The sequence below is a fragment of the Gossypium raimondii genome, chromosome 7, assembly GCF_025698545.1.
Source record: "Gossypium raimondii isolate GPD5lz chromosome 7, ASM2569854v1, whole genome shotgun sequence".
NCBI classification, from domain to species: domain Eukaryota; kingdom Viridiplantae; phylum Streptophyta; class Magnoliopsida; order Malvales; family Malvaceae; genus Gossypium; species Gossypium raimondii.
Genome location: NC_068571.1, coordinates 31,317,023 through 31,339,636, shown reverse-complemented (window position 1 = coordinate 31,339,636; position 22,614 = coordinate 31,317,023). Strand labels below are relative to the sequence as shown.

Genomic DNA, 22,614 nt, shown 5'->3' with positions numbered 1-22,614 from the left:
GGTAAAACGAACTTAAAATAAGAATGAACCCGTAATAGTGATTAAAAACTCGATTCTTATAAGTTTTAAGGTGGTTGATGGATAGCTGCATAGGACCGTGACGCACTATCTAGCAAGATAGGAACCAAACAGTATAAGGTTGAACGTCACACTCGGAGAGTGATAAGTTCAAGAAAGAAACAAGTTTAACGCCACTAGCTAACTAGATAAGTTAAATTGAATCTCGAAGAATAATGAGAGTGAACAACTCACAAAGTCTGATATATTTCATAAAATATCAAAATCAATCAAGTAACCTTCAAAAGGTTTACAAAGGAACTATTTATAGGCTGATGGATATCCAGCCGAATAGCCGCAATTGAATGCAAATACTTTGAGCTAAAGTTACTTAATTTCTAGCTGAAAAATCCATTGAATGGCTTCAATAAGTAGCTATCCATTGAGAATCTCAAACAGTCTTCGGAATGTACTTTTTGGTGTGCACGAACAGTCTTGGTTCATATCCTTAATGAGTGAGCTGATTGAAGCATTGTTCGGTGAACGAAATTATAGCTGGAGTTAATGTTTGAAAGTGCACCTAATGAGGAATCAGTTGGAGAGTGTATTTGATGGCAACCAAATGGCCCTTGGGTGTGAACACTCAGTTTTGGAGAGTTTTTGAATGTGAACACCAAGCACCGAATGGTCTCTTAAAATGTTAGCTGATCAGCTCACAATTGTTGGCTAATGATTCATGAATAATTAGCTGAGTGAATGCATCAAGCAGCTCTCAAAATACATGCACAATTGGGTGCATGTTCTTCATTAAATTAGTTTCATTTAATCTGGAAACTTCATGAATGTCCAGCTGCAATAAGCTCCCAATGTACATGCACAATCGGGTGCATGCTTCACATTAATTGGCTTTAATGAATCGATATTGTGCATGAATGTCCAGCTGCATGCTTTAATAACCTGCTAAGACAAATTAAACACTTAGTTAAACAGTAACAAGACAAATTAAACACACAAATAAATATGTAATAGACTAAGACACATTTAAGAATTTTGACTTGCTAACATGCATTAAGCCTGTCCGAATTTGAACATGCTTAATAGACAAACAAAGACATGATTTTAATATGTAATACACTAAGACATAATTTAAATATGTAATATGCTATGACACAATAAAGAGCGAATAAAAAATGACACAATTAATAAGTTTAATAAGCAAAACAATCAGACATGTAATTGAAGCTGTAGAAAACTAAACATAATTAAATAAACCAATGTAATTAAAAATGTCCAAATCTTAGCAGCTGAGTTAGCTAGCTAAGTCGAATTCAGCCTCAAATAAATTGTAAATGTCATTTGTTGAATCGTCCAACACTTGATTGACGAGTCCATTTGTATTTTCCTTCCAAACTCGATCTACTAAAGTCTATATTGACTCTTTAAATTGTTTGGCTCGTGCTCGAGTGATTGGTCCACTTGGGAGCTCGATTGGATCTCGTTTGGAGTCGGCTGAGTCCTTGGGCAAGTTCGTATCACTTTCTAACTAAAAGAGTTTTATGATTTCAAGAGATTCAAAAGATTGTAGTATTCGAATGTGCATTTGAAAACAATTTTAGTATCATGAAGGAGGAAGGAGGTTTTGATGGGGAAGTGATTGTGCAGGTGGTTCATCATATTTAATTATGGACCTGATGAACTTGTTCTGGCTTGTTTGATGTTAGAACAATTATTTTATTTTCCTTTTCTTTGTAAATTTCTTTTTACAATGTCTATGGCTTCTTTAGCTAAGTCATGTGTTAGTGTATTTTGATTGTTGGATCGATTTTTTTAATGAATATTCAAGCTTTATTTTAATTTTATTTTAATATTTTTTAGTCATATTTAAAGCACAATTTCTATCATTATTCAGTGTAAATGTTTATGAAAATATATTAATATGGAAATAATAAAAAAATAGAAAAATTTACCTTAGATGTGTCTATCCCAACCTTTTTTAAAGGTTGCCTTAGACAGGTCTATACTCACACTTTTTAAAGGTTGCCTTAGACAAGATCTATCCCAACCATTTTAAGGTTGCCTTAGATGGGTTTATCCCAACCTTTTTTAAATGTTGGCATTGACTAGGTTTTTGTCAATCCTTCAATAAAGATTGGCTTATGTTGAATTATGCTAACGCTTTTTCAAAAGTGTCACGGAACCTATGCCAACTACACTATGGACGACGTTTTTGGAAACGTCAGGATGACCTATGGCAACCTTTTTTGCATCGTCTAAAGTAAAAAAAAGTGTCACGATAGGCCTGTTTTGTTGTAGTGATAAGATTTTAGCCTAGATTAAGACATTAATATGCTTAAATAAATAAACCTAGCTCCCAAGACCCCGTAAGACTATCCCTGGATAGGCATTGTGGGGGTGCTATAACCTCCCCCACACGTAATCGTACTCTCGAACTCAAAATTTGGTGATGAGATCAAGTCTAGACTTTTAAGATTTTTCGTAGTATTAATTCTAGACTTTTAGACGATAGGTGGCTAATCGACCTAACCCTAATTGGTTAGTGGCGACTCTACGTTAATTTAGGCCCTTCGTGTCTAACTTTGCTTGCTAGGCCCCGTACTCCTATATAGGCAACGTTATGACAATTATTATGTTAAAACTAGATACAAGCAAACGAGTCGATAATGATTGGAAGCAATAATAGCTTGTCTCGTAGGTATGAGTATTGGTAGCCATCTATCTTTGAAAGTCAAAGATATTAGTGTCAGAAATTTAGGCACCGAAAGTCTAAGCATTTAAGGAATAGATTTTTGGGTTGAAGTTTGGCTTGGGATAATTGCAATTTTGGTCCCTAATTGTATAGGGACTTTGCAAGTTGATCCTTGAGCTTCAACTATAAATAGGCCTAGCTATTTCTCATTTTCACCATCCCACAAATGCCATTCTCTACTTAAGGCATTATTCTCTCTCCTTATTTGTAAATTTTCACTTGTATTTTGGAGTGAAATATATTTGGTAGTGCCCGAGGACGTAGGCAAAATTTGCTGAACCTCGTTAAAATTCTAGTGTTCGTTATTGTTTATTCTGCATATTTTGCGAGTGTGATTGTAGTGATTTATTGTGCTATTAAATTACGATAGAGGGATATTCTGACTAGGAAAGACTTGGTACTTAAGCGATCCTCGTGATCCACCTCTCTTTCCTGGGAATTGAACTTAGTGTGATTTTTTAGTACAATAATTTTCCTCTTTTACACGCTTCCGCGCAACAATTGGTATCAGAGCTAGATTCAGTACTTGGGGAATACGATAGTTTACGATACTATTTACGATATCTGGTATTGTTCATCCACACACTATTCACGTGAGCAGTCTGTTCACATAAACAGTAGTTGGGATCGAGGAGAAGAATGGAAGAGGCATCGTCATCAATAAAGACTACCGTGACCAATGCAAAATTTGAAGTAGAGAAATTTGATGGTACCAATAATTTTGGTATGTGGCAATGTGAGATCCTGGATGTCTTATGTCAGCAAGAGTTGGATATAGCTCTTGAAGAAAAGCCTGACAAGATGGATGACAAGGAGTGGGCCAAGATCAATAGACAGGCGTATGGTACAATCCGCCTATGTTTGGCCAAAGAACAGAAGTACTCTGTCATGAGGGAGACATCAGCGAAGAAGTTGTGGGATACACTGGAAGAAAAGTTTCTAACGAAAAGTCCTGAAAATAGGCTTTATATGAAAAAAAAACTTTTTCGATTCACGTATACACCCGGTATGTCGATGAATGACCATGTGAACTCATTCAATAAAATTTTAGCAGACTTGCTAAATTTGGATGAGAAGTTTGAAGATGAAGACAAGGCATTATTGTTGTTGAATTCTCTTCCCGATGAATATGATCATCTTACCACCACATTGCTTCATGGGAAGGATACGATCACATTTGATGCAGTCTGCAGTGCGTTGTATAGATTTGAGACTCGAAAGAAAGATAAAAAAGATCACAGAGATGCAACTGCAGAAGCCTTAGCAGTAAGAGGTCGTTCACACAGCAACAAACCTAGTAGAAGGGGCAAGTCCAAAGGGAGACCCGCCAAATATGAATGTGCTTTTTGTCGTGAGAAAGGGCATTGGAAAAAGAATGGTCCTAAGTTACAAAAGGGCAAGGCTATTTCTAATGCATGTGTAGCGGAGCATGATGAGGAGTCAGACTTTAGCTTGGTTGGCATGGCAATGACATGTCATACAGATGAGTGGATATTGGATTCGGGATGTACTTACCATATGTGTCCTAATAAGGACTGGTTTTCTAGTCTTGAAGAACTAGAAGGTGGAGTTGTTTTTATGGGCAATGACAGTGCCTGTAAGACAATGGGAGTAGGTACAATCAAATTAAAGAATCACGACGGCTCAATCCAAGTCTTGACAGATGTTCGCTATGTACCTAGCTTGAAGAAAAATCTCATCTCATTAGGGGCCCTAGAATCTAAAGGGCTCATAGTCACTTTGAGAGATGGATTACTAAAGGTAGTAGCTGGGGTATTGACGGTGATGAAAGGCACTAGAAGAAATAACTTGTACTATTTAAATGGAAGTACAGTTATTGGATCAACATCAACAGCTTCTGCAAAAGATGCAGATTCAGAGGCTACCAGTTTATGGCATAGGCGATTGGAACATGCTAGTGAAAAAGCTTTGCAGACTTTGGCGAAGCAAGGCTTGTTGAAAGGTGCAAATTCTTGCAAATTGGAATTCTGTGAACATTGTGTTCTGGGCAAGCAGACGAGGGTAAAATTTGGTTCAGCAATTCACAATACGGAAGGAATTCTAGACTACGTTCACAGTGACGTGTGGGGACCTACCAAAGTGGCTTCTTTGGGAGGTATGCACTATTTTGCTACTTTTGTTGATGATTATTCAAGAAAAGCATGGGTGTATCTAATGAAAAGAAAAAGTGAAGTTTTAGATGCATTTCTGAAGTGGAAGAAGATGGTGGAGACTCAGACTGGTCGAAAGGTCAAAAGACTTCGATCAGATAATGGTACTGAGTACAAAAATGATCCATTTCTACAAGTATGTCAAGATGAGGGCATTGTGCGACACTTCACATTCGTTCGGGATACACCACAATGAGAATGGGGTGGCGAGCGTATGAATCGGACTATCTTGGAGAAAGTTCGATGTATGTTGTCCAATCTTTGGATTGGGCAAGGAATTTTGGTGAGGCGATTACATATCGTGCCATCTAATTAATCGGTTGCCATCACCGCAATAAATGGAAAAACTCCTATAGAGGTGTGGTAGTAAACACACTCTCGATTATGATTCTTTACATGTTTTTGGTTCCTTGCATATTATCATGTAAAAGAATCTAAGTTAGACCCAAGAGCAAAGAAAGCATTATTCATGGGTATAACGGGTGGAGTAAAAGGATACCGTCTCTGGTGTCCTGATACAAGGAAGATTGTTTTCACTAGAGATGTGACTTTTGATGAATCAACCATGATGAAGAACAAAGATTCACAAAAGGATGACAAAACCAGTGGCGCTTTGCAGTAGGTGGAGCTTGAAAAGGTTAATGATGATCCAGCTAATACTGAAGGAACAAATGATGAAGAAGTTTCGACCCAAGAACTTCCACAGCAACAAGATTCAATTGCATATAGGAGGCCAAGAAGAGAGATTCGTAAGCCTGCTCGCTTTGATGATATAGTGGCCTATGCACTTCCAATTGCAGATGATGATGTTCCTTCTACTTACACAGAAGCAATAAGTAACCCTGATGGTGTAAAATGGAAGTAAGCTATGAATGAAGAAATGCAGTCTCTTCATAAAAATAGGACTTGGGAGTTGGTGACACTGCCCAAGGGAAAGAAGGCAATTGGATGCAAATGGGTATATGCAAAGAAGGAAGGATTTCCTAGTAAAAATGAAATTCGATACAAGGCTAGATTGGTAGCAAAGGGTTACGCTCAGAAAGAAGGAATAGACTACAATGAAGTGTTTTCTCCAGTTGTGAAGCATTCGTCTATTCAGATTTTGCTAGCCTTGGTTGCGCAATATGACCTTGAACTAGTTCAGCTTGATGTAAAGACGGCTTTTTTACACGGTGATTTGGAAGAGGAAATCTATATGACTCAGCCTGATGGATTTAAGGTTGCTGATAAAGAAAATTGGGTTTGCAAACTAACGAAGTCGCTTTATGGATTGAAGCAATCTCTGAGGCAGTGGTACAAGCGATTTGATCAGTTCATGAAAGGGCAAAGGTACACAAGAAGTAAATTTGATCATTGCGTGTATTTTCAGAAGCTACAAGTAGGAACTTTCATATACTTGCTCTTATATGTTGATGATATGCTAATAGCATCTAAGAACAAAGTTGAGATTGAGAAATTGAAGACTCAACTCAATCTCGAGTTTGAGATGAAAGATCTGGGAAGCTAAGAAGATTTTTGGCATGGAAATATGTAGAGATAGAGCTCAAGGCAGAGTTAGTTTGTCTCAGAAGCAGTATTTGAAGAAAGTACTACAGCAATTTGGCATGAACGAAGCGGACAAAACACATAAGTACTCGTTGGCTTCTCATTTCAAGCTTTACGCACAACTATCTCCTTCGACGAATCTGGAACAAGAATACATGTTACAAGTTCCGTATTCTAATGCGATGGGTAGCTTGATGTATGCAATGGTGTGTACAAGACCCGACATTTCACGAGCGATTAGTATAGTGGCGGTATATGCATAATCACGAAAAGGACATTGGCAAGTCAGAAATGGATTCTACGGTATATTCTGAAGACCGTGGATGTTGGATTACTATTCAAGTAGGATACTACGCTTGGTAAAGGTGTTATTGGGTACGTTGATTCTGACTATGCCGGTGATTTGGACAAACGAAGATCAACCACGGTTATGTGTTTACACTTTGGAGGACCAATAAGTTGGAAGTCTACTGCTGCGGTCTCAGATTGCGTTGTCAACCACAGAAGCCGAATACATGGCTATAACAGAGGCTGTAAAGGAAGCTATTTGGTTACAAGGTATGGTTAAAACCTTGGGATTGGTTCAGGAGCATATTAACGTGTATTGTGATAGTCAAAGTGCTATTCATTTAGCAAAGAATCAAGTCTATCATGCACGTACAAAGCATATCGACGTACGATTCCATTTTGTGCGGGAAATTATTGATGAGGGGAAAATTTGTCTTCAGAAGATTAAGACTGCAGATAATCCCGCAGATATGATGACAAAGGTGGTAACAACAATCAAGTTCGAGCATTGTTTGAACTTGATCAACATTCTGCAAGTTTAACAGTTGAAGAAGGCACTATCAAGTATTGTTGTCGAAGGCAGAAAGAATTGTGTGAAGATAAGATTATCCTAATCAAATCTTCAAGGTGGAGATTATTGGTAGCCATCTATCTTTGAAAGTCAAAGATATTAGTGTTAGAAATTTAGGCACCGAAAATCTAAGCATTTAAGGCATAGATTTTTGGGTTGAAATTTGGCTTGGGATAATTGCAATTTTGGTCCCTAATTGTATAGGGACTTTGCAAGTTGATCCTTGAGCTTCAACTATAAATAGGCCTAGCTATTTCTCATTTTCACCATCCCACAAATGCCATTCTCTACTTAAGGCATTATTCTCTCTCCTTATTTGTAAATTTTCACTTGTATTTTGGAGTGAAATATATTTGGTAGTGCCCGAGGACGTAGGCAAAATTTGCTGAACCTCGTTAAAATTCTAGTGTTCTTTATTGTTTATTCTGCATATTTTGCGAGTGTGATTGTAGTGATTTATTGTGCTATTAAATTACGATAGAGGGATATTCTGGCTAGGAAAGACTTGGTACTTAAGCGATCCTCGTGATCCACCTCTCTTTCTTGAGAATTGAACTTAGTGTGATTTTTTAGTACAATAATTTTACTCTTTTACACGCTTCCGCGCAATAATGAGATTGTAGGAAGAATCAATACAATTAAATATTTATGCACTCTCAACAAGACTGAGCATTTATGGTTTGGCTAAAACCCGAGTATTGAAACAGGGGGCTCCATCGATGAGTGTATCCATTCCCTAAAAGTGGATTGATTTTAAATGATTGAATAATCTAATTACAATGAGGTGGACTTCACATCTAACTATTATAAGTATAATGGGAAAAGAGAATTAGTGTAATGGTATTGTAAGTATAGTATAAGAAAGACACATGTATTAAATTGATTAAAATGTACAAAACGTGTAGGTTGGTTCCAAGAGGAAGAACGTGCTCGTTTTTCTATGCCTGCAGATCACATCACATCTTAAGGGTGTCCAAGTGTATTTTCATTTGTCTTGTATTAGAGTGGCTTAATATGACATGTACATAGGTTAAGTTTTATTCTATACTAAGCTTATAAGCGTGATGGTGTTTTAATGGTACTTTTAATGCTTTCAAATAAAGTTTTGGTTCTAAATTGATTTGGGCATGTTTATAAGATGAAATTGAGTTTAAATGAGTTTTTTATAATGATTTAAAATTATTAGGAGCCTATTGGTATGTTATCATATTGTTTGGGATCGATTTGAAGTGTTTTTAAGCTAATTTTCAAGTCCTCTGCTCCAATATATCAATACTTGCAAGTCAATAGCTAAAAAGCTACAATAGATAGGCTAACTCTTGACTTGTAAGCTAAGTCTCAAGGCCTAATAAAATATTTATTATATTTATTTGTGTTTTTTAATATAATAAAATATTTATTATATTTAGAGTAGTGTTTTTTAATATAAATATTTTTTTAGTGTATTTTTAATGTGATAGAAAACTTTTATTTTAGCGTTTATTTGTATTTAGTGTATTATATATATTTTAAATTATTTTTAAATAAAAACTAATCTAAAAAACTCAAATATGGGTGAACCAGGTCGGGCCCGAGTTTACCTTTCTTAAATTGGGTCAAACTTTAACCATACCAAACCTAAATTTAAAATTTTGATTTAGATATCTTACATGAGCCCGACCCAAATTCAACCCGACCTGACCAATAAACACCTCTCATTCATCACCATATTTCGAATTCCCAAATACATTTCATTTGATAGCATGAAATTCTAATGGCAATTACAACAATTTTGTACACAAATATATATAAACACATACATTTAAAAAGTTTGTTTTTATATTTTAGATTAATTTTTTAATTTTGGAAAATCACATCCAAATATGTTAAATTGAAATTTTAATAATAATTAAAATATTCTCTTTTTATTCTTAAACTGCATCTCTTTATACTTAAAAAAAAATGGAGAAATTTATGTTTAGTGTTCCACAATTGGCTTCAAAGATTAATGGGGAGCAAAGTCGTCATGCCACTTGCATATGAGTAGACATTGTCTTCTTAAGATTAATTTGAATAATATTTGTATATATAGATCATAGATAGGTGATGTGAGTAGTTAATTATTTTCCTTCCCCTGCTTCTTGCCCTTTGAGAAACAAAATTGGAAGTCAAAGGTCTTATCTAATACGTGTGCATTGATATCAGATTACCTTCATCATCATCATTAATCATTATCCATCACCACCCATCATAATTGTTGATGAATTAAACAATAAACAATTTATTGTAATTAATAAATTTAATTTTAATTTGATTAATATGAATATCATTATTAATATAAGAGAACATAAATTTAACTATACTGAAACGTATAATCCTCTTATTTATAAAATAAAAGAGAGACCATAAATAATTTTAAATATTATATAAAAGAAATCCTCCAATTATATGCAATAATGAAACCTTTGTCTTCCCTCTCTCACCTACTTGTTTGACCTCCAGCAGCCGCTATGACAATGTTTTTGTACAGAATCTTTAATCACAAGTCGTACATGCTCTCGTTCGTGGGGTCAAATAATGATTAACTGTTAAAAAATAAGGGGAAAAGTCGAGTTTAAAGTGTTTGGAAGAGCAAACATATTCCATCCCAACAAATATTTTGTACTTTATTTTTTTCATTAAATTGACAGTAACTTTATGGTAAATGGAAATGGGTGCGGTTTCGGATTCTAGATGGCAGTCTGATTCCTCCACTTACTAGCCACCTGAGAGAGTGCCTTGGTGGAACACCCATTTTCACCCAGTAACTTCGAAGCTGCTTCCTTGAGGTGTTTCATTCTGTTTCGAACACCTTTACCCTCTTCACCTTCCATTAGAACCTTAACAGCCTTTGCGATCTCGTCTTTGCAAACTAAACCGTTTTCATTGGGTTTTGGTCTCAATGCAACTTTAATATCCTCAATTAGCATCAGGGCATTCATCTTCTGTTCCGCGTAGAGTGGCCATGCGATTAGCGGCACCCCATTCACGACACTTTCAAGAGTCGAGTTCCATCCACAATGGGTCAAAAACCCACCTGTAGAGCCGTGGCTCAGCACCTGAGCCTGTGGTGCCCACGATGCCACCACTAGTCCTCGTCCTTTGATTCTCTGGAGAAATCCCTTGGGTAGAAAATCAAAAGGGTCCTTCTCACTCTCTACGCTGAAATATGTGGCGTTTGCAACCGCATCATTTGGACTTCTCACCACCCATAGAAATCGCTGCTCACTCATTTCCAACCCCAAAGCCAACTCATGTATCTGGTTATAAGAAAGGGTCCCCCCGCTCCCAAATGAGACATACAAAACCGACCCATGTGGCTGATCATCTAGCCACTTCAGACAATCCGAACCATCATCCACTTTACTGGGGTCAATGTTAACAAGTGGCCCAACCGGATAAACTGGAGGCTTACCCGGTTCTTTCTCCTGCAAAGCCTTTATTGCACCCGCTTCCAAGTCCACGAAACTGTTGACCATAATTCCTTCAGCCAATCCATACCGCTTTGTATGATGAAGAAGCCACTTGTAAGCATCGTTTTTCCTGTCTTGAGTCGGGTCCAACAATTCTTTACCGTGAATCGGCATGCACCCTGGAATTCTCACCAGTTCCGGCCGGTCCCTGTATTCGCATGGAGCCATTTGGTCGAGCTTTGGTAAGTAAAGAAACAGAGACAAAGTCATGGCCGTGGCAGGGAAAAATATATAGCGGGAAACATTGAATTCTCTCGCAACATCGAATGCGTCAGTCCCGAAAAGATCAACCACCAAAGCAACTAGGTTAGTTTTATCAACCATAGACTTGAAAGCATCCCGAAGGAAAGAAAGGGAACGAGCCAGGGTTAAAGAAATGACAGTTTCAATCTTTGAATCCAGGGGAAGGTCAGACAAGTCAGCAGGATGAAGAAAGATATGAGTAATGGAGGTGGGAAGAGAGTCAAGAACTGATTTTTGAGCTTTAGAAGGAGAATCATTGGTGGGGATAACAAAGGTGACAATGAAGTTGTGTTGGTGAACGAGTGACCTGGCGAACTGAACGAGTGGAATGAGGTGACCCATTCCAGGACTGGGCAGAATGGCTATATGGGGTGTTTGCAACTTTGCCATGAAAATGAAAACTAAAACGGAACTACTCTTTCTTGCCTTCCTTTCTCTACTGTTTATAGGGTGTAGTTTTTGGCACGAAGGCGAAAGAAGAAAGCTGAGGTTTACATAGAATATTGCGAGTTATTTTGTTTGGGTAAACTATGTTGACTCTATAATAGGTAGTTTCTTATCTTTATTTTTTTAAAGTTAATTACTCTAAATAAGATGGTTATGCGAATTAGTCACTATTGTTAAAATTTATGATTTTTTTAACAGATTGATAATACGACACATTAACACGTTGGATAATTGACACATGACCTTTTTTGACATTTGATTAAAGTTTAAAGACCTCTCTATAATTAATCTAAAATTTTCTCCTAAACTTTAATAAAAATTAACAAAAGAAAAAATATCACATCTCAGTCATGTCAATAATTTATTAAAAGCAAACGAAAATTAATACATTTAAAACAACTAAATTAAAAATAAAAATTTAGACTAATCAAAATATAACGAATTCAATTTCATAATAATGATGATGTTTGTCTGTTTGTTGTTGGCGGTGGGATTCATTGTATAAATACTAGGACGAGATTTCAATGATATTTTATATGATACGATCTATATACATGCATGCATGTATGAGATGGTGATGTCGGGTGAAACGTATGGATTAGGTTAGTAATAGAACTTCTTCTATACATTTAATTTATTTGCATTTACACATTCTGCTGTATGCTATTTTATGAAAATAATCGGCTATAAGTTAATAGGAAATTTCTAACATAATATTAATATTTTAATATATTAGATATTTTGGTATAATTAAAACTTTATTTTTTAACCGTACGTTTATATCCAAATTTTTAATGGATACTAATATTTCTAACGTGTATTAAAATTTAGAATTAAATATTAAAATTTGTAATTAAATTTTAAGATTTCTAATGTAGTACCACTATTTTTAACAAAAATTGTTAGATATTTTAGTATACCAAAATTTGTAATGTTATACCTATATTTATAACAATATATGTAAATCTCAAACCAAATACCAAAATTTTTAACAGATACCAAAATCTCTAATAAAAACTACCAAACTTTCTAACTACTCTAATCAAATACCAATATTTTTTACGGATACTAAAATTTCTAACTAAATACAAATATTTCAGATGAATACCAAAATCAAAATTTATAATGGATAACAAAATTATATAGAAAATATAAATATATATATATATATATAACTCGTTAAAAATTGTAAAAAGATGTTATAAATAAAAAACTAAAAAATGTGAAAAATTAAGAAAAACTACAAAATTAATCATCTTTCTTTCACATATACTCTCATAAGCATTTCAACATTTCTCATTTCATCAAACAAAGTATGAAATTTATTAAAATTCAAAAGACAAGAAAAGAAGATAGGCCTAATTGAATAGAGAAACCGTACGAACATAACATCATCAAACTTTAAAGACATGATACATTCATTTATAGAAAAATTATTTTATGAACCCTTTCCACCACATTATTCATGGTCCCTTTCCAATAATTTATTAGATTTAGATAAAAATTTTCATGTCGTTGACACATATTAACAATATTAACTATTGAAATTTAGATAACTTATTTAATTAATAAATTTATGATTGAAAATTTATTTATTAAAGATTATTTGTATTAATAAAATATGATTAAGTACGTAAATTTTAAATATTTCATTGAAACAATGTCTTAATTAAAATCTATTATTTTAATTCTCTTAAGAATATAATCAATCTACTACAATTTGAGAAAAGTAGTTGCTATCCTAAACTAATTTAATAAGAAATATACTTTATACTTTATTATTGTTATTATTTATGCTATTAATAAAATTCTTAACTTAGTTGTTATCACGGGTTAATTAGGTATTAATTGGTTAAAAATTATGTAAATGTCTTTTCATAATTAAAATAAGTCATATTATTTAAGGGCATTTTAGTTTTTTTAACAAAAATCAAGAAAAATATGCATATGGTGGGATTTTAACCACGCCAATCGGAGTAGTAAAACTTTAAATTTACTATTCAATCAAATTTTATTTTGATATTTTTATATATTTTAATATGCACAATTTATTATCTTCACCATTTGTATATCTATATTATAAATAAAACCCCGATTGAATTGGTGGCACGGGTTAACCGAGTTGGTACTCAATTAATAAATTATGGAAATGTCCTTCCATGATTAAAACAAATCATATTATTTGAGAGTATTTTAGTCCTTTTATTTTAACAAAACCAAGAAAAATATGCATATGGTTTATTTATTTGATGTATTTATGTGTTTAAATTTCGTTTTACTCATAATTTAATCTAAACTTTTATTGTAGTATTGTATATATTTTATGTGTTGTTACAATCAATTAGTTTTAAACCATACTTTTCATTGTTTATGGTATATTATTTTTAAATGCATACACATGTGACAAGATTTCTAAAAGAAATTAAAACAAAGCACAAAATTCAATTTTATAACAATTATTATTATGCAATTTAAATTATGTTTTTCAACGCTTAATTTCTAATTTTCTACTATATTAATGTAAAAGTAATGTCAACCATGCTCTGATTCTGTCAGCGTCCTTTCTCTTCTCTCTTTGCCTTTATTTATTTTTTCTTTTATAGAAATGGTTGAATTTTGTTTTTTCTTTTACATTTTAGAGAACTGTTATGTCTAAATTTGAAGTAACGTCCATCATGCTCTCCTTTTTGCCGCGTCTCTCCTTTGTCCTCGGCTTTTTAATAAATAATCTAAAAATATTAAAAATTATCCTAGTATCATATTATTTAGAAAAATGATTTAGTTTTTACAACCATTTTTCTAAAAAAAACGTCTATTTCCTACTTTATTTATGAAAATGGGTTACTTTAAACTTCATTTACCGGATGAGCCAAAAAACTTAAAACGCGCATATGTGGAAGCGTTTTAAGGGAAAATTTCAAAAAAGTGCGCTGATGGGGACACGCTTTACCCGTGTCAGCAAAAACACGTTGATGTGGGCGCGCTTTTTCCCGTTCTAGGATTAAATTTTTAAAAAAGGTTATTTTTTTAAATATTATAAAAATAGACCAATTTTTTTAAAAAAATTACAAGAATAAGCTTTTATAAAGACCCAAAGTGGCAACACTATTTTTTTTTAAGGTGTCACCAATTAATATGAAAACAAAACTTACAAAGCAGATCATTATATAGACCCAAAGTCTCATTTCCCTTGTTTTCTTAAGCAATGATAGATATGATATATGTGTATATATAAACTCATGAATAGGTCTGCAGCTTGTTCCTAAACAATGTGGGATTCCTTCCTCTTTTAACTAACAACATAAGATTAAAAGCTACACTATATTTTATATTTTTTTTACTTAGAGTTTAATTTTTTACAAAAATTAACCTTTGTTACATTATAAATAAAACTTTTAAACTCTATAAGTAAAAAAATATCAAATATAAAATGAGTAAGGTAAAATATTAAAATAAATATTTAAAAATTACTAATAGTTGAGTGATCATTTTATAAGTTTTTATAATTCGATAGCCAAAAAAACATAGTTAAGTGACTACTAATTTAATTTAATCTAGATATAAAAATATGAAAATAATTATTATATTTTATGTATATTATATATTTCTATAAAAAACTTATTTAACATAATTATATACTATGTTTAAATAGATTACCTATCTAGTCAAAATACATCTGAAATAAATTTATCAGCATTCATTAGGTGATGAAAATTAAATTAAAATTAGGATTAAAAATTAATGAGTATCATAAAATATTAAAAATAAATAAATATTTAAAAGATATATCAATTTTTTAAATTTACAAAAAAACTATTTGAATACCAAATACTCACCATTTATTTATTAATCAAACATTCATAATATAAAATAAATAAATAAATAATTTAAAAGTATAACTTCTAAATTTAAATAATGAAAATTATTTTAAAAATTAGAATTGTATGGATATTAACTTTAAACATTTAAAATTGAATAGAAGATTATTGCATGTACAAGTTTCATATGTGCAATTTATTCTTTTTTAATAGTCCTTTTGTATATGCTAACAATTCTAAAATGCAACAAGATTAAAGATCTCAAAAGATAATTTTATAATATGAGAAAATGTTAACAAAATATAAAAATAGAAATTGTTTTGTAAAAAATTTAAAATATAGTGTAGCCTTTAATCTTATGTTGTTGGATTTTTTTACAGAAATAAAACAAAAAATTAAAAAAAAACCAAAATAGTATCCTTTTTTTATTTACCAAAATGGTACAAAAATTAAAAAAAAACAGTTATAAAAAAAAAGGGACGAAGTGGCAGGACCCTGGTGGAGGGCCTGCCACAGGCGGCACCACTTTACCATTATAATAGTCCCCAATTCACTTCAGCTGAAGGAGAAGAAAGAAAAGAAGAAGAAGAAGGCAGTGACGGAAAAAAGAAAAGAAAAAGAGAGAAAGAGAATAGAGAAAGGAGAAAGAAAGAAAAGAAAAAAATAGAAAAAATAAGGTATTTTAAAAAAAATGGATTATTTTGTTATTATATTTTTTTGTATATTTTTTATTGTTTTTTTGTTGTTAGTTTAGTTATTATTGTTAGTTATTAGGATTAATAAAACCCTAATTATTATTTTAGTTAGTATTATTATTGTTAGTTTTAGGGTTTAGTTATTAATAATTATTGTTACTTAGTATTATTGCTAGTAAAAACTAATATTATTATTATTGTTAGTTATTAGGATTAGTAAAAACCCTAATTATTATTTTAGTTAGTATCATTGTTAGTTTTACATTATATTATTGTTAGTTATTATTTTAGTAAAACCCTAATTATTATTGTTAGTTAGTATTATTTTAGTAAAAAACTATTATTATTATTATTATTATTATTATTATTATTATTATTATTGTGTTAGTTATTAGGATTAGTGGTTAAATGTTGTTCATGTACAAAATGATAACTGAAATAGTATGAGCTTATAAATGAAAAAATTACATATTGAAACATTAATTTTTTATTTAAGTAATTTATTCTTGTTCAAATTATTTTTGAAATTTTGTTTATTTTTTTATCAGATTGAATATTGAAGATGGATGATAAGTTTTTTGTATGCGTTTATATTGATGGAATCATCTTGACAATAACTGTTGGATGTATATTTGAATGTCTGCAACAAATAGCAATGAGATTTAATAGAAATATCTCGTTGGATGATATGAAGGGAAGGATTAATGCAAAAATTGTTAGACGTTGTGGGAGAAGGATATCAAAAATTTTCTACAAGTTTCCAGTTTCGACAAATCCGATCAAATTCACCAAAATGGAACTTGTAGATGACGAAGACGTGGAGACAATAATCACTCTTTACTGCGGGAATGTGAGTGACAAAAATGCACCGATTCACTTATTTGTTGAGTTAGCCGGTATGGAGCAAAATGAAGATATCAATGCATATGGTGAAGAACACGGAGCTCAAAAACCGTACATGGTGGCTCCAATATCGTACGTTGATAGTGAATCGACTATAGGTGGGATCGATATCTATCTCAATATTACACCCAATATTGATGTGGTTGTTGATGATGGATACGATGGTAGCGATCATTGTGATCAAGAGGTCGATAGTGACAGTGATCCTGATATGGATGATGTACCTGATGATATTGACGATGAAGATGTGAATAACGATGGAAACATTAACACGTCTTCGGTCAGGGACCAGATGCGACATATTTTGATACACAATAATCCTGGACCATACATGTCGCTCATAGACCCCGACGCAGCGCATGTGGCCGAGTTCCCGGAGTACTCTGAAATAGTTCCTACTCACCGGCTGGCTGTAAATTTTGATTATGAGGAGTTATTCGTAGGTCAGAGATTCGAAAGTAAAGAAAAGTGCGTATTTGCTATTAAACGGTATAGCATGAACATATCACTGGATTATAAAGTCGCAGTGTCTAAACCGATAATATATATTGGGGAGTGTTAGAAGGCAGCGGAAGGCTGCAATTGGCGGGTACGAGCTACATTCATTCAAAATTCACAGATGTGGGAGATACGAAAATTTGTTGGGCCTCATACATGCACATCAACACGTATGGCAGAAGATCATCGAAAATTTGATTCGAAAACTATCTGTACGTGTATCATGTCAATGGTGAAGGACATGCCGACCATTAAAGTTTCGGTACTGATTACCGAAATGCATGCACGATTCCAGTATCGAGTATCATATAGAAAGGCGTGGATAGCTAAACAGATGGCAATGGAGCAATTGTATGGGGATTATGATTCGTCGTATAACAAGCTACAAAGATGGATAGTTGCTATGCGGGAGTACGTACCGGAGACTGTGATTGAGTTACAGACAAGACCTTATTATGGCCCGGACGACCAATTACAGCCGGAAAAAAGAATTTTCCATCAGATGTTCTGGACGTTTGATCCATGTGTGCGGGCATTTCCCTACTGCAAGTCATTTGTGCAGGTGGATGGGACCTAGCTATATAGAAAATATACACAGATCCTACTTCTTGCGGTTGCTCAAGACGGCAATAGAAACGTGCTCCCGATAGCATTTGCCATTGTAGATAATGAGAACTTGGAATCTTGGGAATTCTTCCTACCAACCTGCAGAGGTATGTTATTAGCAACGATAATATTTGCATCATCTCCGATAGAGGGAAAGGTTTAATTGCAGCAATTAGGCGTTCCGGTGTGCCATGGAGATTCGTTTACTGCATCAGTCACATTACGGCTAACTTCCATCGAGATTATAAGAATGCAATCTGGAAGAGACAAGTAGTGGCAATGGGTAAATGATAACCTTATCTTTTCAATATAAGTTGTAATGTTTTATGTTATCGAGTTACTGGAACTTATCTTTTCTTAATATGTATACAGCGTACGAGTTAGAGCCACATATTTTCGGCCAAAGAATGGTTCGACTTGAGAGTGACATGGAGGGTCAAACAAACACATCTTTCCGACAGTGGTTAGGTACAATGGAGCTGTGGCAATGGGCTCAAAGTTTTGACGAGGGCTTTCATTATGGTCAAATGACCACAAACTTAGTGGAGGGGTCAACGCTGTGTTATTGAAAACACGACATCTTCCGATTGCATCTGTCTTCTCGGCTACATTCTACAGGTTGGCTACCTTGATGCCAAGAATGGGTCAGTAATAAGTCGACCAGATGGAGGCGGAACACGTGTTTGTCGAAGATGTTAGGGATGCAATGGTTGCAAACCGTCGGATGGCGAGGTTGATGAATGTAGAAATATATTCATGACGTCGGAAACGTTTTGAGCTAGTAAATTTTCCTTTCAGCCATGTAAATTTCAAGCCCGTAAAATTTGACTCGTCATCGTTGGACGAGTCTCCTAGTAGGCTATAACATAGTGTAGCCGGCTCAGCAAATGCACTTACTCCCATTATGGGACTCCCGTCAATTGGGAGCCCAAGCTGCAGTGCAACATCCTCTAAAGTCACTGTGCACTCCCCACACGGAAAATGAAAAGTGTGGGTCTCCGGGCGCCACCGCTCTACTAGTGTAGATATTAAATCGTATCGCAAGTTGAACGTCCGGATCAATGCTGCTGACCCGAATCCAGCTTGCTCCAAGTAGGGCATCAATCGTTCATCCGGGGGATATCCTATACCATTCACCCGGCCCCTTAATACGCAGTACGAGCCCTGATAGTGTTAAATTACAGAAAATAAATATTAGGATAACATGATTTATTTCTATATATTACGTATATCCTTTTCTAATAGAACTCGTGATTAACAAATAATAATATATTACCATATTATTAGCCACATCAGATATGTGAGGATCGTCGTTAATCAATCGAGCCATTGCGATGCCTGCAACTTCAAAACAAATTTAGTAAAAAACCCTTATTTTGGCCCTTTGCTCGTATTTTTTTCCCAGATTTTATTACTTTCAAAAAATATACTATTTTCGTATTTTATTATTTTATATTATTTTAGTACATAATGTTTGAAATGTATTAATTTAGTGTTTTTTATATAAATTTAGTAAAAACTCTTATTTTGGCCCTTTGTTTGTATTTTTCTTTTTCCTGGATTTTATTACTTTAAAAAATATACTATTTTTGTATTTTATTATTTTATATTATTTTAGTACATAATGTTTGAAATGTATTAATTTAGTATGTTTTTTATATAAATTTAGTAAAAACTCTTATTTTGGCCCTTTGTTCGTATTTTTCTTTTTTCCTGTATCTTATTACTTTCAAAAATATACTATTTTCATATTTTATTATTTTATATTATTTTAGTACATAATATTTGAAATGTATTAATTTAGTGTGTTTTTTATATAAATTTAGTAAAAACCCTTATTTTGACCCTTTGTTCGTAGTTCTCTTTTTCCCGGATTTTATTACTTTCAAAAATATACTATTTTCGCATTTTATTATTTTATATTATTTTAGTACATAATGTTTGAAATGTATTAATTTAGTGTGTTTTTTATATAAATTTAGTAAAAACTCTTATTTTGGCCCTTTGTTTGTATTTTTCTTTTTCCTGGATTTTATTACTTTAAAAAATATACTATTTTTGTATTTTATTATTTTATATTATTTTAGTACATTATGTTTGAAATGTATTAATTTAGTGTGTTTTTATATAAATTTAGTAAAAAACCCTTATTTTGGCCCTTTGTCCGTATTTTTCTTTTTTCCGTATCTTATTACTTTCAAAAATATACTATTTTCGTATTTTATTATTTTATATTATTTTAGTACATAATATTTGAAATGTATTAATTTATTGTGTTTTTATATAAATTTAGTAAAAACCCTTATTTTGGCCATTTGTTCGTATTTTTCTTATTTTGAATTTTATTACTTTCAAGAAATATACTATTTTCATTTTTTATTTCTTTTCGTATTTTATTTTTCATAAATATATCTTTTAGTATTTTATTTTAATGCTATTTTTGTAAAAACAAATCATTAGAACATGCTAAATAAATTTCATAAAAATATATCTAATCAACATAGAATGTACATAACATTGGTTTTTTACATGCTAAATAAATTTCATAAAAAATACATGCTAAATAAAATAATAAAACATATAATGTACATAACATGAGTTTTTTACACAAATAATATAAAAAAATTAAAATAATACAAAAAAAAATACCTTTCCTTATTCTTTTTCTTTCTTTTTCCTTCCTTCCCTCCCTCTTCTTCTTCTCCTTCTCTTTCTCTTTTTCCTGCGCCTCCTTCTCCTCCTCCTTCTTCTTCTTCTTCTCCTTTCCTTTTCTTTCTTTTTCTTTCTTCTCCTTTCCTTTTCTATCTTCTCCTTCAGCCGAATCTGGGGACCATTATAATGGGTGGTGCCGCCTGTGGCAGAGGCACCTTTGGTGCCGCCTCTGCCACTAGCACCTCTGGTGCCGCCTGTGGCAGGCCTTCCACTAGGGTCCTGTCACTTCATCCTTTCATTTTTTTTTAATTGTTGTGTTTTTTTTAGTTTTTGTACCATTTTGGTAAATAAAAAAAGTGATATTATTTTGGTATTTTTTTAATTTTTTGGTATTATTTCTGTAAAAAAACCCTATGTTGTTAGTTAAAAGAGAAAGGAATTTCACATTGTCTAGGAACAAGTTGCAAACATATTCATGGCTCTATATATACACATATCTCACATCCCATATTGCTTAAGCAAACAAGGGAAATGAGACTTTGGGGCTATATAAAGATCTATTTTGTAAGTTTTATTTTCATATTAATTGTTGACATCTTAAAATAAAATAAAATAAAATGTTGTTATTTTGGGTTTTTATAAAGGTTTATTTTAGTAAATTTTAAAAAATTGGTCTATTTTTATAATTTTTTTAAAAAATTAACCTTTTTTAAAAACTTAGTCTAAGAACGGGAAAAATCGCATCCTTGTCAGTGCGCTTTTATGAAATTTCCCCTTAAAAAGCTTCCACGTAGGCGCGTTTTGAGTTTTTTAACCCATTCCGGTAAATAAAATTTAAAGTGGCCCATTTCCATAAATAAAGTAAGAAATGAGCCTTTTTTAGTATAATGGTCAGTTTCTACATTGTCAATGGGTGCCACCATTTTCCCAATGCGACATCACTCCAAAATGCGACAATCATTATCTCATAATTACAAAAATCTTTGAATGAAAAAAAATCATTTTTTTTTCTGTCACTTCCCAAAGCGGCACTCGTATGAATTTTCCCCTGCATCATATTTTTATTGGTATTTCCGAAGGTAAATGAAAAATAAATATTTTTTATTAATATTTGTTGCCGCCTCCTTTAATGGAGGCACCAAATTGAATAATTTTTTTTGTTACATGCTTTTATGTGGTGGCACCAAATTGGATTAAAAAAATATTTATTGGTATCGTCTCTTTCAATGAAGCCACCAATACCAGTAAAAATAAAAAAATTTCTCTCTAGTGTTTACTCCAGATGTGGCGGCACCATCAACTACATATACCTCCAGCGCCAACATAAAAAGTAAAGGCCTTAAATTTTTTTTTTGTTATGTTGAAAGAAAAAAAGAGAGAAATAAATGTGTTATGTTGAATGAAGGGGGATATTTATTATTATGGTGTTGTTTTACGGAAAAATTGTTAGGCTATCACCCTTATATATAAACGACTCGAAAAATATAATGTCATTTTTAGGGTAGTAATTACGCCATTAAGAGTTTTTGTTGACAATGGTTATGCAACTAATAGTCCATCCCCAATTGAAATACCACATTTAACACTAAGGGAGATGGGGCTTCTAATTAGTAGTGGTTATGCGATCAAGAGTTCTTGTTGACAGTGATTACGTGGTCATGACTGTAAATTGGTTATGCTGTCAAGGGAGAAGCGTCAGCGTAAAAAGTGCTCTCAGGCGGGGGAATTTTTAGCGGAATGTTGTACCCCAAAAGCAACCAAATGTGAATACTGTGGGGATCCTAATCGACCTGATTCAAGCAAAAGTTGATGGAATCAGGTAAAATATTGATTTTACTAGATTATTAACTTTATAATGTGATAATTTTAATTGAATTTGTATTATTATTGTAATATTTAAAATGTTATTGTGTTAAGCAATA

General features: G+C 32.8%; 1 protein-coding gene across 1 annotated transcript; it reads right to left on the bottom strand.

Annotated features, from left to right (window-relative positions):
• Positions 1 to 9,883: 9,883 nt before the first annotated feature.
• LOC105796147 (hydroquinone glucosyltransferase) lies at positions 9,884 to 11,577 on the bottom strand. The gene has a single exon (XM_012625753.2). It carries the CDS (start codon positions 11,461 to 11,463, stop codon positions 10,048 to 10,050), a length of 1,416 nt encoding a protein of 471 aa, XP_012481207.1. The 5' UTR covers positions 11,464 to 11,577; the 3' UTR covers positions 9,884 to 10,047.
• Positions 11,578 to 22,614: the final 11,037 nt, after the last annotated feature.

Bases quoted from the DNA above. Each gene is read 5' to 3' on its own strand.
- LOC105796147 (XM_012625753.2), bottom strand. From the start codon at position 11,463: ATGGCAAAGTTGCAAACACCCCATATAGCCATTCTGCCCAGTCCTGGA.